General features: G+C 30.2%; 2 protein-coding genes across 5 annotated transcripts in view; one reads left to right on the top strand and one right to left on the bottom strand.

Annotated features, from left to right (window-relative positions):
* Window positions 1-697: 697 nt before the first annotated feature.
* On the bottom strand, window positions 698-10793 carry mEFTs (elongation factor Ts, mitochondrial). Of its 4 annotated transcripts, none has more exons than XM_075357325.1 (5): window positions 10641-10793; window positions 9697-9852; window positions 6436-6684; window positions 3825-4113; window positions 698-1101 (listed from the first exon to the last, which is right to left on the bottom strand). In XM_075357325.1, exons 2-5 carry the CDS (start codon window positions 9850-9852, stop codon window positions 830-832), a joined length of 966 nt encoding a protein of 321 aa, XP_075213440.1. In that variant the 5' UTR covers window positions 10641-10793; the 3' UTR covers window positions 698-829. The 4 variants fall into 4 exon arrangements, with proteins under 4 accessions (XP_075213440.1, XP_075213443.1, XP_075213442.1 ...); XM_075357328.1 differs by having other exon boundaries at window positions 10618-10641; XM_075357327.1 differs by lacking the exon at window positions 10641-10793 and adding an exon at window positions 10611-10632.
* A 219-nt stretch (window positions 10794-11012) lies between these two features.
* Nop60B (dyskerin pseudouridine synthase 1 Nop60B) overlaps window positions 11013-19110 on the top strand; it is a 56122-nt gene continuing 48024 nt past the window's right edge. The window contains exons 1-3 of the mRNA XM_075357324.1: window positions 11013-11120; window positions 11871-12044; window positions 18331-18547. Of these exons, the coding sequence (XP_075213439.1) occupies window positions 11871-12044; window positions 18331-18547 (391 nt within the window). The 5' untranslated portion in view covers window positions 11013-11120. The remainder of the gene's footprint in view (window positions 11121-11870; window positions 12045-18330; window positions 18548-19110) is intronic.

The following is a 19110-nucleotide window of genomic DNA, read 5'->3' as shown; positions in this document are numbered from 1 at the left end:
GTGCCAAAGACATAATGGTAATGCAAATAATTTTGATTAGGCAAGTCTTTTTTCAAGAAACTGACAAGATCAGAAAGTTTAAAAACTCTTGACAGTTGATGAACAATCAAACCTCATGAAAATCCTTTCTATAAGCCAACAACAACAGTTTCTACTATTTTATAGAATCATAATTTTCACTTTATATGTATTATTTTACTATCAGTACAAGATTAATTTGTTTTACTTACTGTTCCTACAAGAAACAGGATTTTTTTTTAAATCCAATTAAAACAATTAGTTTTTCAAATTGTCAGAATATTTAAAACTTTAGGGCCAATGTAAAATTTTAATAGTGAAATTTTCAATTTGTGTAGCTTAAGCATGTACAATATACTGCCTTTAGTTATAAGATACTAATAATTACCATTCACAATGTAATTTTTTTTTAATTTTTATATTAAACCATTTTATATAAAAAGGTAAAGGAATAAAAAAATATGTTGTAGGCTTATCAGTTCTTATTGCTGAGGGACTTTTCTTGGAAAAATTCTAAACTGTATAATAGAAATCATTCAGCAATATGTTGAATAAATACACTCTGGAATGAAAAAAAAGCTACATTGTTGTCAATTGGAAGATGAATGAAAATCATTAAGGATATGTAGCTTGATATAAAAGTTTAAAGGAGTACAAAATATAATTACAACATACCAAAAAATATATAACTGAGCTTTTACTCATTCAGAAAAAATACAATGTTTTTTTAACTATTTATTTTATATATACCATGGTATTTAATTAGTTACGATAAAGATTAACATTATGTTCTAGAAATTTATTTAGAAAATTATCCACCCATTTGAGTTGCTTTTATTTTTGGTTCGGGCATATCTTCAACATTAATCTTTTCACCAGTTTCAAATCGAACAAAATCATGTATTGTTATACCAGCATCAGTTACTACTTGTTCTACAGTTAGTGAAGGTTCCATCAAAAAATCCTGCAACATCATGGCCTCTTCTTCATCAGCTTCTTTATCTTCACCATCACTTTTATTAACTTGCTTATTTTCACAAGCGTTTTCATCCAAGTCTTTATTTATTTTTTTTGGGTTCATTCCTAAAAACATAAAATTAATAATACTTAATTTAAAAGGTGAATCAATAATAATAATTTGACTATAATTTGACTGAATAATGATTATGGCCATTGACATAATATAAATCTACTTACAATGAGGCATTTGAAAAAAATTATGTTATCTGAAGGGTGCTGGCATAGTCAACCACAGATTAGGTAAATAAAACAGGGCAAAGTACTACAAATTAACAGTTATTACCTTTTAGAAGGTAAAAAGTGTAAAGGAATACAAAGATTGTAATACAAGGTGTTTTGGGGGATGGTATGCAGGTGTTAAATAATGATCATTTTCCTCACTTTTTGATAACAACATCCTTTTAAAGTTACCTTCAGGTTGAGTGAGGCATAACTGTACCACGTTGTAGACAAAACTCAATTCCAGTTTTGATCAAGTGACTGAAGTTTACACGATTTTCTTTCTAATTATCAATCAGAGATGTGATATGTGCCAAGTTTTTTTGTTAAAATTACACAGCATGATTTTGCTGATGCACACTTCCTCTGCAATCTTTCTGTCAGTTAAGTGGCAATATTCACAAATCGTAGCACGAACTGCATCAATTAATAATTGTTTCTTGATATACAAGCTCATCCAAGTATGCAATCTTCTTCAGTTGATGGCATGCTACTTCCTGAAGTTGGCACTGGATGCAGTAAAATTTACTAGAACATGCTCCTCTGTTTACTGGTTGGTGCACTATTACAAAAGTCATCTTTTTTAAAATATATTTTATGTATAAAACAAATATTTGACAACGAAAAGAGGAACTAGGATGCTAAAGTTAAAACATTAGCACAGAACAGAAAGGAATGGAGAATTGCATCACAAGTCAACTGAGTGATGATATGAAAAAAATATTAAGCTAGCTAGTTGGGCTAAGCAAGCCTATTGGCCAAGACATCATATTCTACTACCATAGATCTTTTTATTATAGAAATGACTATATTATAAATGAGCAATAAATATCACACATATTGTTATTGTTTTACAATAATGTAACTTAAAATGTAATTTGAAAATTAAAGATTAAAGAAAAGTCTTTTACCATGTCTTTGAATTTTTCAAATATAATAAGCAACATCTAAAAAATGGTTTCATCATAATTTTTCCTTTTTACAAGAATGTCATGTTGCTGCTTAAAAATTTTCACGTGCATTCAATAACATGAACAGAAATTTCAGGCTTTCTTGTATTTTTTAGTTTTAGTGAAGCAGTTTCTAGATCTTCCTTATACCCTATTTGTTCTGAATATTTATTTTATTCATCAATCACTTATGTACTCCTTTTATTAAAAGTGACTTATACTGATTAAATAGAGACAGTCAATGTAATCTGACTATTACACGAGATAGCAGTGTTATTGAACTGCAATCTATTACGTACTACTAATTAACTTGTTGATATTTTATCAATATAGAGTCAATCTATTTTAATGAAGTCTGAACTTCATTGTTATGCAGAAAGTAGATTTTTAATGATACAAGGGTAAATCATATACAAATGGGATTTTTTTTTTAAATTTATTTATTGAAAAATAAAAGGCAAATATAATTTATTTTTCTATATAGTTTCCTGCTTTACAAATACATTTTTCCCAGCGACAAGGAAGGTTTTTTTATTGCAGCATCGTAGAATGAAGCTGGTTGCCTCAGGGACCAGGAAGGTTTTTTTATTGCAGCATCGTAGAATGAAGCTGGTTGCCTCAGGGACCAAATTGCACACGAATCCCTCCACACCCTTGTCATCTTCAAATTGTTGCCCTCCTAGAGCTTCTTTAAGCGGCCTAAACAAATGAAAATCACAGTGTGATAGGTTCAGGCTGTAGGGAGTGATCAAGTTGAGTCCAGGCATTTCTTCTAGTTTTGAGACTGTTAAAGCTCCTGTAAAGGGCTTGGTATTATCAAGGAGGAGGATGACCTCTTGAATCAGTTGGATCTCATCTTTTGCGGCAATATGCAGCCCTCACCAGATTCAGCAGCATTGATTGTGTGTTGCTCTTGCAAAAAATCAATAAGCAAAGTGCCTCGCTGGTCAAAAAAAAATGGCTGAAAGAACCTTGCCAGCTGACAGTCGAGTCTTGGCTTCCACTGGGGCTGCCTCCCCTTTCCCCCACCACTCCATACTGGCTTGTTTCAACTGGGGAGTGTAGTGGTGGACCCACGTGTCATTGCAGGTGACTTAAAAATGCATCACCTTCTTTCACAAACTTTGCTGTAAGCCTCTGACAGACCTCCAAACATCTCAACTTCTGTTCTGTGGTCAAAAGGCGAGGGACCATCTGGCACATACTTTAGAGAACAGTAGGTGGTTTGCGATGATCGCTTGACAGTTCCCATAACTTATTCCGACCTGTTGTGCAATTTCAGATACTCTCACCCATCGATTGTCTTCAAGAATGTCTCGAATTGCGCAAATGTTTTTGTCAGTAATGCTGGTCCAAGGACAGAGATCATGTTCCTGATTTTATATTCATATATTTTATATGGGAAATTATATGGGAAAAATCCCATTTATATTTGATTTACCCTCATAAATTAAAACTCTGCACTAACTGAAGCAGACTGTATTACCCTATACTAACTGTATTAAACTGGTTTTAAATTTAACGTGACTTCACATCAATTACAGATAAAAAAGGACCTTACCGACATAAAATCATGAATGTTTTTATACTATGTAAGAAGGTTAATTGATAACTAACCGACAACATGTTGACACAGCTGCCTTGCAATTTGCTGAATCTTGGAATCATACTCTGGAGCACTGTATACAACAACTGAAGCATATTTTCCATTTATAACATTACCAGAGGCTGGAGAATCAGGATGTACATAACATGCTAAATTTAAATTGTTTTTAACACTGATACACATAGCACGTTTTAAAGTTACATTTTCACCAACACTTGAAACAAGCAGTGCAACGTGTTCGACTAAAGTTTTACCATCTTGACTCTGTACATTTTTTATCTCTTCACCTTCAAAACAATCCTAAAAATGAAACAATGAAAATATAAAAGAAACAATAAAATATACAGATGATTATAGCTAAGCACCGCTTCTTAACTTCTAACTTTCTTTAATGTTTTATAACAAATAATACATATAGTACGTGTATGTAATGAAAATTTTTCATTAAAAACAAAAATGAGAAATGTCTATTGTCCAGGTAAACATCCTTGCAGATCTGTACACAAATAATAATAATGCATTATCTTTTCCAGTGATGTGTTCTCTCTCGTTAAACATTTAGTTTACATTTATGAGTACAAATTGATTATCCAACCGATGTAAATATCTAGAAAAGATAATTAACTTACAAACATATATATTTTATTTAGAGATATTATATTTAGGTCTCTGAGCAGAGACCAAAATAACAGGGTCTGGACACTCTCATTGCAGAGTGAGTGTCATTGAAACAGCAAACAATTGAGATTGATCAGGAAAAAATAATTATATTTTTACAAAATAGCACTGATTCAAAAGAGTTTGTTTTCTTGGAAATACAGCCTCATGTTTTGCATAAATATAACAAACTGATAAAAAACACAGGTTTATGAATGGCAAAATTCATTTCCAAATTTAAATGCAACTGAGCACTTCGGGGCTGTTATCAAAGACACTTGAGTCTAACAATTACAATGAACAGAATATTATAACAATATTTTAAAGTTATCTTTCATGACATAGAATGGGGTACAATATATATTAAATTGATACCATAAAAGATTGCATATACCCTAAAATAACATGTTGTGAGTTAATCATAATCAACGGCCAGCAAAAACTACAAAAGATAAATTGATAAAAATTTGTATATGTTCTGCTTACAGTGAAAGTGCACCCTATTAAAGGAGTTTTGAAATACCAAGTTTAGAGGGTTAAAATGGAACAACAATGAAATTTACTATTTCTTTCATTTTTCAGTAATACGGATGTCAAGTTGATTTTTGATGTGTGTAATTTTCATGTTAATATCAAAAAACCAATTTCTAGATTTTCTGAAATTCGATCTTAAAAGGGGTGAAGAAAGGTAAAACATTTTTAACAACGATTGCAAATTTTCAACATTTCCAACAATACTTAACAGGATATTTAGCAGATTTGGATTTGCTAATACTCTTCAGATAAATATCTAAAAACCATTTTTGGATTTTTTGAATTTTCAAGAAGTGTGAATGTGTGCAGCTCAGTAACTCAACCAACACAGCCACTGCCTCTGTTACTATATGTACAGTGTTACTGGCTGCCCCTGTCTCCAGTTACTCAATTAAAAAATATCAAATAAAAAAAAAAATTGACAAAAGGGAAACACAAGTAACCATATAGATCGACCAAAGTCACGATGGGGATGTATGTATAAAAGATTCATTCGTAAAGCAATTCTATATGTTGAGCTTGATTTTGTAGGTGCAGTCTCTCGAGCATTTATACAATCTAATTGCTCCACCCGTGGCATAAGCAAATATACATAATGTAATAAATTAGATGATATATCATTTTTTTCCGAATTTGACATAATGTTGATTTAAATGATAAAAATAACTAGTTTGAATCCTAAATAAATGCAATATTTAAAATCTTTTATTTGTTAATCCATCAAAGTAAACATTAACAAAAAATTGAGGTAAAATCAAGTAAGAAGCCTTTCAGTCTCAGAAAATGCTTCCCATTGTATTTCATGTGTTTGTCTGCTCATCTTTTTTGGACTTTGACGGAATTCCTAAATGATGTCATTTCATTTATTTATTAACTTTCAGCTGAATACGAAGCTGACAATCTGTTTCACCATTAGTAATATATAAGAAATTCATTTCCCCTCTCTTTCTCTCTATAATATAAATCAAAACAAGTAAAATTCACTCCCTCTCTTTATTTTGTCATCTTTAGAGACTACTTGAATAACCCACTAGGCATATTATTTTTATTTAACACACAATTTTCTATAGGAGAGAACTTTAAGTCTGGGGGCTAAACAATCTGTCAGTAGTAAATCTTCTATCGTGATGGATATAGTGTCAATTCACACACACACACACACACAAATTGATTCAATCATAATCTCATCACCATATATTTCCCTTATTTTACTATAAATTTCTACAAGACAAACTTCTGCTACTTAAGAAAGTAGATACACTTTAAATTTTAGTTTTTCATTCATTTTAAACCCACAGGAAAACATTTGTAACACATTTATAGTACAAAATGTCTTTAAATGTTTAGTCAAACTTTGTATTTTTGTGTCTATTTTTGTTTGATGCAAACAAAATTATATCTTTATATAAAGAAAAGTTATCTCAAGTTTACCTTTGATATAGTTTCAGAAGATTCAATTTTTTTTCCATGCAGTAAAAAGGTACTAGATGCTAAATTAACCATTTCTTTAAAATGTTTATTCCTAGCTACGAAATCAGTTTCACAATTGACCTCAACTATAGCAGCTTTTGTTCTTTCAAATGCAATACCAACAAGACCTTGAGTTGTAACACGTCCTTCTAATTTGGACAGCTTTGACCAACCAAGGGCTTGTGCCTGATCCTGTAGCCATTTTTCAGCCTGCAAAAGAGATTTCTCAAGAAAAATATTGACAAAGTATAATGTAATTGCAAAATATTTACTATGTATTTTTAAGTTAATATTGATCATATATTTTATGCTTTCATATAAACGTAGTAACATCCTACATATGTTAGATCTGTTAAAAAATTAATTTCAAATTTGGAACTTCAAAAACATTATTTTTAACTGCCAATGCACATCATTTGTAGAAGTATGTAAATTAAAACAAAATAAAATCATTTAGTGTAAATAAAAGATTAAATAAAACACTTCTACAATGAAGGAATCAAAACTATTTTAAAAATATAATTTCTAAATCATCAAGTTGATTTACTGACCTTCCTAGCACTGTCACTCTAACATTTGTAGTTGAAGTGTTTTGGAGAATCTCCATTCTCAAAACTAACTTTAACACTTACTAACTGAACTGAAATAATTAACTAATTAAAACAGAATGTTACAAGTAGTTCTGAGAATAGAGGAGGTACTCTGAAATGCATCGATTACAAATTTTAAGTGACAATGTTATGAAAGGCAGAAAATAATACTCAAATCATTTATGATAATCCTAGCAAAAAATTTGGAATATTGTGAATAATGAAGTAAAAAAGGCCACTACTTATTTGGCCTTGCCTCTCCAAAAACACATACACAAATGATTCTGTAACAAGACTAACTTTAAAACATAGATCCCTTCTTCTCATAGTTAAACAATAAAAAGAATAATAATTACAGTTTTTTCTCTTCTTCTTCACAAGATAAATGTTTATAAGATTCAGTTAAGTGGGAGTGTTTATTTTTTATGTATCTAATTAATGAACATATGTATCAAATTAAGCAACACAAATTCTTAACAAAGTTATGGAATATCAAAACTGTATTAACAGGAAAACGAGTAATATACAATTATTTTATGTGCAGTTTATTGAAATTAAAGAATAATAGTGTACAGACTTAATAATAGAGTTTCAATTTTTTTTTTGTCTTCAGTCATTTGACTGGTTTGATGCAGCTCTTCAAGATTCCCTATCTAGTGCTAGTCGTTTCATTTCAGTATACCCTCTACATCCTACATCCCTAACAATTTGTTTTACATATTCCAAAAGTAGCCTGCCTACACAATTTTTTCCTTCTATCTGTCCTTCCAATATTAAAGCGACTATTCCAGGATGCCTTAGTATGTGGCCTATAAGTCTGTCTCTTCTTTTAACTATATTTTTCCAAATGCTTCTTTCTTCATCTATTTGCCGCAATACCTCTTCATTTGTCACTTTATCCACCCATCTGATTTTTAACATTCTCCTATAGCACCACATTTTAAAAGCTTCTAATCTTTTCTTCTCATATACTCCGATTGTCCAAGTTTCACTTCCATATAAAGCGACACTCCAAACATATACTTTCAAAAATCTTTTCCTGACATTTAAATTAATTTTTGATGTAAACAAATTATTTCTTACTGAAGGCTCGTTTCGCTTGTGCTATTCGGCATTTTATATCACTCCTGCTTCATCCATCTTCGTCCATCTTTAGTAATTCTACTTCCCAAATAACAAAATTCTTCTACCTCCATAATCTTTTCTCCTCCTATTTTCACATTCAGTGGTCCATCTTTGTTATTTCAACTACATTTCATTACTTTTGTTTTGTTCTTGTTTATTTTCATGCGATAGTTTTTGCGTAGGACTTCATCTATGCCGTTCATTGTTTCTTCTAAATCCTTTTTACTCTCGGCTAGAATTACTATATCATCAGCAAATCGTAGCATCTTTATCTTTTCACCTTGTACTGTTACTCCGAATCTAAATTGTTCTTTAACATCATTAACTACTAGTTAATGAGTTTTAATACATAACATAAACTGAAACTCTCCTTACCAGTGAAGAAAAGATCAAGGCTTAATACAGCTTAAAAACTAATTTTTTTACCTAGTGACAAACATTTACATCATCAAACAACCTGAGTAAAGTTCACAAAATTTGAACTGCAATTAAAATATTTAAATTTTTTTTCAAAGAGCTGCTAATTATCTCCAAAGATCTTGAAAGTTATTTATTTTTAAAAAACAAATCATTTAATAACTCAACAAGTTTTTTTTTTATTACTAAATAATGCAGTAGCACTGATATGTATAGACAGGTAATAGTAAGTTTTTTTATAAATGTATTGCATTATAGGGAAATAAAAAACTTAACAGAATAATCTGTATAAAAGAATGAATTTAAGTAATTATAAAGAGATATCTAATATAGCAGAGTCCTTCAGAGTGAGGATCAATGTTGACAAAATGAACATACTAATAACTGATGGCTCACAATCCATTGTTTACCTTGCAGGAGCTCAGCTCAAACTAGTCCAATAATTCAAATATCTCTGATCACTCATCCAAGAAAAGAAAGTGGCATCTACAGCTGAAATCCACACCAGGATTGGGCAGGCAGCTACAGCTTTCGCCTAACTAAAATGGTGACTATGGAAGCAGGCAAACATTACCATCCCGAAAAAAATCCACCTCTTCTGCACACTTATCATCCCAATTCTCCTCTATGGGTCCGAAAATTGAACCCTCCTCCAAACAAACTGGAATTGGCTAGAGGTTTTACAAATGTGGTGCCTGCACTAAATCATGAGTCTCACTTTATAACCATATCTAAAATGAAGCATCAGATCCAAATGCGGGCAGCAACCAACAGTTGAAGAGCAGATCTAAGTGCAGAGGATGAGGTGGTTTGGTTATGTGTGCTGGATGGACCCAGGTTGCTTGCTGCACAGATTACTCTGTAGGAATGTGGTTGATTCAAAGAAAACTTGGATAAAGCAAGTTGCAGATGACCTGAAGAATCAGCAAACCAGGTCAGGATATACACAACCAATACACCCACAGCAGTGTATTGGTTGTGCGGCCAGCCGCCCCCTCCAGTTGCCAGCTATGGATCAAAGAAGAGAAGAAGATAAAAGAATTAACCAAACTCACTTAAATAAGTATCAAATGATAAATGAACTAATTACCTTAATTAAATCATTATCATTAACTTCCAGCGCTTTCTTACAATTTGAAAATGTATATCCAGTTTTTTTTCGCAATTTTGCCAAATGTGATTTACTAATGGAAGACCATGAAGGGAAAGAGGTATGCAAATACCTAATTATCTGATGCTGCAACATCTACACATTAAAAAAAATAAACCACATCGATCAACTGGTTTAGATTAGAAAAAAAATGTTAAGATACTTAAATGCTTTTAAATATTAACTTTCAAAATTTACGGGCGATTCGCTTTTTAATAGCTTTAAAACCTCTTCAAAAAGTATCTGGTTAAAAAAAAACAAGAAACCAAATGCTACAGACATAATTAATTTCACCATAAATGTTTCAATAACAAATTTTAAGTAATATAAAATCATATACTGTATACGTAAAGTATTATGTTTATAATAAACATAATTCAGAGCTTATTTCTCACACAGATTATCTGTGTGGAAATCAGTATGAAAAACCGTCAATCATTTGCTTTACTATTACATACGTGTAAAATAATAGATAAATTTAACTATTACGTTCTCTAAGTAAAAAAAAAAAAAACTTTGCTAAATAATAAACGACATTATTTTAAAGTATCGTTAAATTAATCAATAAAGCATTCGCTAAATATATTCACATTTACAAACTGTTAGATTCTATAAAATTTATATTATGAATCAGAGCCTAACGGACAATTCTATCCAATCTCAATTCATTAACGTTAGCTTCAAGATTTTGTCTGGAATACTTGTAAGCAATAGAAAACCAGTTAAAACAACACCAGTAATAAATGTTTATGATCAGTGAGATTGAATATGTTATGATTATATGAAAATCATTTCAGATTTTTCGAAAACAAAAATACATAAATCAGTATAACAATTATTTTATTTATACGAACTACACACAAATCCAACCTAAACAACGTTACCTTTCACAAATTAACCTATAACATTAACACGACCTGCTTTTAAAAAAACTCAACATTTCACCATATTCAATAGCAAATATAAAATATTTATTCGTAAAGTTTCAATAAACTGAAAATTGGTTAATAAACTGAAAATTATATATTTGACAATGAAAATTAAAGATAATTATAATTAAAAAAGTATATTTCCCTATTAAATATTACTTTAGAGTAAAATTTTCTAAATGTTTCCACATTCTACCTAATTCTCTTAAGCATATTTTTCTGTAGAAATAATTGCTTTTTAATTTTGTAATTTATATATATTTTAGGACTAATCAGAATAGAAAATTTATAATAATTTTTCCAGAATAATGTTTTGAGAATAACTAACGGAAGTGCGTAGCGGAACCGGCATGGTGTTTCTAGGTTAGCTGTGTTACTGGACGAATGCACATGTGTTTATTTGGTAAATAGCGGAATTCAACTCGTCTAGTCAAGGTTTGTTTTGTACTAAATTATTCAGAAAATATTATAGTACGATTAGTAGTATTCTTGATTATGTTACGTCAAACCATTTTCTTGGATGTAGCATGTTTAATATTTATTAAAGAATCGGTTCTTTAATTACCAGTACGTTGTGTATGCAGCTTGATTTCGATTTGTTTATTTAAAAAATAACTGTGTATGAACTTAGTAGTTGAGAGTTTGCCTTGTGATTTCTGTAGGGATTAGTTAAAAATTGCATGCTAGTGATTATTTTTAATAAATAAAACCACTTCACAGCCGTCATATTTAGAAAATAATAGAATTGCACCTAGTTTTAACGGTTTTTGGATAAAAGTCGCATCGATCTCAAGTTCACTTTCAGTCCTTATCAGAGGTAGGATTGATTATTAATATTAGTGACCATATTTTTTATGTTCCGTTTTACAGCGCTAGTTCGTAATCTAAAAATTGTGTATAAAAAATTTCTCTTAAGTAAATATTGAATTTTTTGTGTTAATATTTTAACTTATGTAATTGAATGGTTGTCTAGATTATTAATTGCGAAAGAAATATTAACATTCATTTCTGTATTGTTAAAAAGTTGGTAGATCTGTACTATTATTATAGTTTATTACTATTTGTTTAAAACTGAGTTTTTAATTTTATTATAAGTTAAATTGGTTAATGATCTTTGGGCATTATAAATATTTAGAATGTTGTTTTTGATGTATGTTAGTTGTTATATGTTGTTTGGATTTTCAGATGAGTGAAGAACAGCCTGTAAAAGCAAAAACTCCTAAAAAGAAATCAAAAGATAAAAACAAAGATAAAGATTTCCAGGACATTGGTGACATTCAAAAAGATTCTGGATTTACTGTAGACCCTTCATCTAAGTTACCCAAACTTGATACATCTCAATGGCCATTACTTTTAAAGGTAACATATTAGTATTTTATGTTCAGTATTCTACATACCTTTAATTACCAATCCCAATTTAACATTTTTTGTTATAGGTTATGTTAAATTTATTAACTCACTTATTACATTAGCTCACTTGCTGAGTAATAAAGAATTTTATACTACATAATTATTTTTGTAGTACATGTAGCCCAAATTTGTTATGTCTCCACAGTTATTAAAAAGCAATATTCAAAGTAAATTTTCTCTGTTAATTGAAGAAATTACTAGTTGTTAGGTTTTGTAGATCATTCTTTTTTTTTGGTCTATTCTTATGAAAAGGTTGTGTTTTTTATAGTAGTTTGTCCCACAAAACAACTTGGATCTACACATGTCCTTTGTTTGGAATTTGCATCTTAAATAAATGAATTTTGGGGTCATTTAACATTTTATTGCAGATTCATAGCAGTAATTTTTACATGAAACATGTTTAGACTAATGACCACTTTTTAGTCAAAATTTAAATATAGAACTACTTAAGCTCTGTTCTAAGCAAAATTCCCATGTCACTGTTACTTTGCTTTAAGGTCTGTTGTTAACACTTGGAATGTTTTTATTTAAAAATTTGCTTTTAGTAACTATCCTTGAAATCAGCAACAAAAAATAAAAAGTGGCAAATGTATTTGTCTCCAAATAGTAAATTTGTAAAAGTTTGGTTGATTTTTTTTTAAGTCAGTCACTGTAGTATCTTTTATATTTTATAAGAAATATAAATATATTATTTATATATCTGTTTACATTATTTATTTTAAAATTTAGTAGGCTTATGTGAAATTACATCTTGAAAACTTAACTGTCATGGTCCTTTATAATTGTTGTTTATAAAATTATAAATCAACTTTTTTTTATGGTAGTTCGTAGTACACTCTGTTTATAAAATATAGCATTATCAAAATTTGTCAGTGTTGTCTTCTGTCAATTTTTAGTCATTGGCTTATGTGAATTTAGTTGTGTGTACCTTTATATGAACTTACCTCTTTCCTAAAAAAAAAATGATTATCTGAACTGGTCACCAAAACTGATTGACTAGTACTGATAACATGGTGTGAACTTTGAACTTTCAGGGTCAGTTGCTTTTCAACATTTACATTTTGTTCCAGATATTATACCTACTATGGTATATTAAAGTATGAAAAAAAATTGAAGTTGAACAAGTAATCCCTGAGAATTGCCAAGAATCTATATAATTTAAAGATAGCATTTCAACACCTTTTATTTAATTTGTTTTTCTTTAAATTACAGATATTGTAGTGTATATATTTATTATTGTAAATTAAAATATTTAGTGAAAGTATTTTCCACTTGATGCTATTACCAATATAAGGAATATTATTATTCCTTACTTACTATACCCTTCCTTAGTAGTACCCACTTGGAGATCCAAACGGCGGACTAGTTTACCTCTGGAATATTTTATCAAGGAAGGCGCCTCCATCATTGCTACATGAAAATGCAGAGAGCTACATTTTCTTGGAAAAAAGCAGCTGTAGTTTTTCATTGCTTTCAGCTGAGCAGTACTTAAGAGGACTGAGTGATGTTGATATAGCCGTTTAAGTCGTCCTGACCTATGCCCTAAACAACTACTGAAAGAGCTGCTGCCCTCTTTCAGGAATCATTCCTTAGTCTGGCTCTCAACAGGTACATCTCCGATATGGTTGCACCTTTGATCCAGCTACTGTGTATCACTGAGCAACTCCCTCACCAACAGCAAGATCTCATAATTCATAGAGGGAGATAATAGTGTTAAACTTTAAAACAAATTGACTGTGAGATATAGCATATTAAGGCAAAAGAAAGACTAAATATCAAAAGTATAAAGTTGGTTAGAATACCAAAGGAATATAAAAATATGAAAGCACATGAATATGCAAGAAAAGAGAACAAACTTAAAAAGAGTAACATAAAATTGAAAAAAATTTAGTGGCAAAAATTTTTTTTTTAGCTTGAATTACAATAGCTTTGTTAAATGACTAATAAATGCATAAATTTAACTATCAAACCTTATAGAGGATAAATTATGAGGAAATTGATGTAATAAAGCCTATGAAAGAAACTTAACTTTTATTATTAAAAACAAAATAGAACAAAACTTAGGAGTAGAATGTTATGAATTTGTAAAAATAAAAAATAGCTGTTTTTAATACAATAAATAAACCGTTGAAAAATTATATTAGCAACAAAACTTCAAAATTAATTTGAATACTACTCACTGTTGTCAAAATTGTGTTTATCTATGTAAATAAAAATGTAAAGGTTCACTTCTTCAAAATCTTAAATCTTCAAAAGTTCTTCATCGATTGCTTTGAAATTTTGATACAATGTTGCATTTGAATACCCGTGAGTTTTTTTATATCTTAAGATATCATACCTGTGACAGGTAAAAACATGTTTTTTTTAAAAAAACAGTGCTATCTGTTGGACATAAAACAACACACGCTATACTAAATATTTTAGGATTCCATTTCAATGTTTTCAATATGTGTGTTCACTATAGACTAAAAAGCTACTGGACCAATTTACGCACAGGGTTAAAAGGGAGAAAGAGACAAATCAAAAAAGGGAAGAAGGGGAAAAATTGAAAAAAGAAAAAAAAGGGAAAGGAGAAAAAAGAAAAGGGGGTGGGGGGAAAGGGGAATAGAAATGGGGGAAGGAAGAGGAATGGGAAAAAGTGAATTGGTAAATTTTGTAAAGTTCTATAATGTTCATTTTGTTAATGTTTTATCAAACTTCCAATTGTGTTCATTTAATCTTTGTATATACTCAAATCTAGCAATAACAAAGCATTGCCAAGTATGCTGGTGTGTTAATAATAAATATAGGTGGTTATGCTGTTTCTGACCTTTAGCTGGTTTTAATTATTTTTGAGGATCAAGTTATATAGTATTTTTTGTACTCTGCTGTACTCACATTTTTTTAATTGAATTTGAATTTAAAGAAAAATTCTGTTTTAAATTCTTTGTTTTGTCTCTTAAACAAACTCTTGCAGAATACTTTAATCTGGTAGAGTACTGTTGCAGAATATGCTGATATGATTTTTGTGTACAGCTTTTGCACTGGAAGAATACCAACATAGGTATCCTTCTTTTTCCTGTTTAGCCTCCGGTTACTACCATTTAGATAATTCTTCATAGGATGAATGAGGATGATATGTATGAGTGTAAATGAAGTGTAGTCTTGTACATTCTCAGTTCGACCATTCCTGAGATGTATGGTTAATTGAAACCCAACCACCAAAGAACACCGGTATCCACGATCTAGTATTCAAATCTATGTAAAAATAACTGGCTTTACTAGGACTTGAACGCTGGAACTCTCGACTTCCAAATCAGCTGATTTGGGAAGACGCGTTAACCACTAGACCAACCCGGTGGGTTGAACATAGGTATCCTGGACAAGTAATTCCAAACCGTAAAGTATTTTTTTTTTAATTTTTAATAATTTTTTGCGACAGTAGTACGCTTCCCAGCGTTCATGTTTCATCTAAATGTCAACTGGTACATGGTGATGTAAGGGAAAACATTCTTCAGTTGGTGCAGCATAGTCCTATGATGAGCATGCAAAGAATTTCTACATTCGACATTCTATAAAGTTCAGTATGGATGACTTAACATACTCACAGACTGCGACCTTATCATGTTGAGAAAGTTCAACACCTCCGGCTTGTGACAATGCCAAATGACTGCAGTTTTGTCAGTGGGTTTACAATAATTAACTCCCGTTCATACTATTTTTAGACAAAGTTACTTTTACCCATTTTGGCATATACAGCACAAGGAATTCACATCAGTGGTCTGAAGAAAACTCATGTGCTGTAGTTGAATCAAATTTCCAGCAACAATTTTTTGTGAATGTTTAATGTGGCATGATCAAGAACCAATTAATAGAAAATTTCTAAAATTATTTCAAGAAATAGAAACTTAGAAACAAAGTGCTTGAAAATTTCTCATTAGCAAAACGATTTGAAATGTACCATCAACTTGATGAAGTACCAAGACATTTCACGATTGAAGCAAGACAATTTTTAGATGAAAAATTTACTGGTTAATGGATTGGATGTAAAGGTCTTGTAAATTGGCCATCTAGATCACCGGACTTTAGTCCTTTATTTATGGGGATGCGGGATGAATGAAATGCGAGGTATACAAGCAAAGAGTAGACACACACGATGAACTGATCATTGAATTTCTCAATGCTGCTGCTCTCATCAAGGAGTGTGAAGATATCATTAGGTTGGTGACAGAAAATATAAGGAAGTGAAAAGTCAGTGATAGAATTTTCAAACATTTATTGTAAATTAATACAACTTTAATGAAGTACAGACGTTCCTGCACAATTGGGTGATGTTTTGTCCTTAAATCTTTTTATAGAAGTTCTCACTTTGGAAAAATGAGTGGACGTTAAGGTTGACTATATAGAAAAGCAATATGTTTTAGATTTTTTTCTGTATTAATAAATGTTGAAAACAAAGGTTCAGTTTATGTTTGACTAACAAGTATGTATTGGTTTTATATGCATGAAAGTTTTTTGTAATTCTGATTAGCCGCAATGGGAGAAATGTGATTGTTGGAGAAAGAAGCCAAGTATACCTTATGATTGTATCCCAGCAGTCTCTGGGATATTTACAAAGTTTTTATAATTATATACATTGTCAGAATTAATGATTATTTATAAAAACAAATTTAATTATGATAAAAGTTTTTGCAGATTTAAAGAAGGATGCTTGATTTGTAGTTCAGTTTACATCCGCCTATTTTTATGGTTTTGTTTGAGAAAAAAATCTGTAGATTTAAATTTTGAAACAGTAATCTTGAATAAACTCGTGAGTGTATGTGTGTGTAATATTAGTATTGCTAATTAACAAAAGAAGGATAAACATGGTTGTTGAGGAGAGAAGTGTGGGAATGCCTAATAATTAAAATTTTACTTCCTCAGGGATATTTAAAAGATTTTTTTATGTAGAATATGTAAGTAATCCATCTTGAATTTAATTTTTTACATCATTCATAGAAATATATTCACATTAGATAAATCACATGACGTATGTCAGGCTTTATACAAATTTGAACCATTTTCTTCAAATTTCTTACTCTATTCATTTATACTTTACAATACACAATACACAACCTGGATTTTTAATATTCTGAAACTTGTGAAAGCTTCTTCAAATGTTTTTGTATCTTTTTATTTGAATAAATCTATAGATATTTATTATGTGGTGTTTTTGTTCCCCCTTCTACATTGATGTGTGCCATAGTCGTAATGGTTGTAGACAACTTGAATTGAGTTACTTCCAGAAATGTTATAACCATCTTAAGGAATGTAAGATTTCATGTGAGGCTTACTAGGGAAAGCAAGAGGGAAGTGATGATTCCCATTGCTTTTTTTCATTAAATCATAGCTAAAGTAATCTTTTATATAAATGTTTAGCCAACAGATGTTAGTATATTCTATCCTAAAAGTGGACTTGATCACAAAAAAAGGTGACACACTCTCCGTAGGGAATGACTATGGAACCAGAGTCCCATCTCTATACATTACTACACTGTAAAGCATTACTCTCAGATAAACAACTTGAATGTTGCCTGTTGTGCCTAAAATACTTTACTTGGATTCAGTCACAAGAAAAAGCAGGGAAAAATTTTCATCACGTAAATGTTTTTTCAACCCTAAAATTGATTAAAATCTCTATAATAATAATATCACAGGATAAATATGTAGCAAGTAATTTGTGGCCTGAAGAAAGAGTCAGTGTCTTCTGTGTCAATATTAGCAAGGGTGGTATAACATCACCAACATGAACATGTAATTTATAATAATGAAGAAAAAATATTCAAAATTGTTCAGTATCAAAAAATACCTAAAAATAATCAATAAGTCAAAAAATGTTATGTAAATATTTATTATATATATGTACAATAGTTTATTTGAAAAGTGTTTTCAAATGTGATTTTTTGTTGTTTAATAAGATAGCAATTGAATTTTAGTGCACACAATTAATATTAAATATCTTATTGTTAACATTGGGAATGTTATTATTGATGTTTATGATGTTACAGTTTTAATTCTAAATATATCTGGTATAAAATATTGCCCAAATCAAATCGAAGTATGTTGTTATACATGAAAAAATGTATTCAATAACTATGAAAAAATTTGAAGTGGATAGTGAGTGAATAGTTTAAAATTTTTTTATTATTACTTTAAAAAAAATTAATTCAGATTTTTCTACTTAATTCTGTTTTTGATATGTGTATTTTATTTTCAGAGTTTTGATAGGCTTAATGTTCGTACCAATCATTATACACCTCTTCCCAATGGATCTTCACCATTAAGAAGAGATATTAAAGAGTACATTCGTTCAGGCTGCATTAATTTAGATAAACCTTCAAATCCAAGTTCACATGAAATTGTTGCTTGGATTAAAAGAATTTTAAAGGTAGAAAAGACTGGACATTCTGGAACCTTAGATCCTAAAACAACTGGTATGTTTTTGTTAGTATTGAATAGTATAGGATACTAAGTGCATTATTCTAAGGTATAAGTATTTCTGTTTGTATATTTCTTCTTTTTACCAAGGAATTTTCATTTCTCTGTTCAAAATAAAAGTTAATTAAAATAGTATTTATTTGATCCCAACATTTTTTTTCTAGAAGTAATTTTCTTAACTTTCACCTCTTACATGTAACAATACCTGATAATATGTCAACACTATTATAAAGGCAGATAATCTTGCTTGTGTTTGTTATCACATGAACATTTTTGCCTTGAAATTGTTTTATCTTTAACTCACAAGGTGAGGTATGTTACACCACTCGAATATTTTGAAATTGTCTCCCTCACACATAAACTGTTTCAACGCCTCCCATCGCCCAAGTACCTTTCACACATGTTCTCTTCTTTCAGTCGCCATTGTTAGTTGTACTTTCAGTGCTTGTTATTGTAGTGTTATTATGCGGTCCCTTGTACCAGTCGTGTCGTACGCTTCTATATTCTAATGTTCTGTGTACTGCACTTCGTAGTGAGTATATCTCTTTGTACAGTCTAT

The sequence above is a fragment of the Lycorma delicatula genome, chromosome 2 (genome assembly GCF_047948215.1).
Source record: "Lycorma delicatula isolate Av1 chromosome 2, ASM4794821v1, whole genome shotgun sequence".
Classification (NCBI taxonomy): Eukaryota; Metazoa; Arthropoda; class Insecta; order Hemiptera; family Fulgoridae; genus Lycorma; species Lycorma delicatula.
This window is presented reverse-complemented; position numbering and strand designations above follow the sequence as displayed.

Coding starts and splice junctions, on each gene's coding strand:
- mEFTs (XM_075357325.1), bottom strand. CDS start 9,852: ATGTTGCAGCATCAGATAATTAGGTATTTGCATACCTCTTTCCCTTCA. Junction 6,685..9,696: donor ATGATAATGATTTAATTAAG/GTAATTAGTTCA, acceptor TCTCTTTTGCAG/GCTGAAAAATGGCTACAGGA. Junction 1,102..3,824: donor GCTGTGTCAACATGTTGTCG/GTTAGTTATCAA, acceptor TTATGTTTTTAG/GAATGAACCCAAAAAAAATA.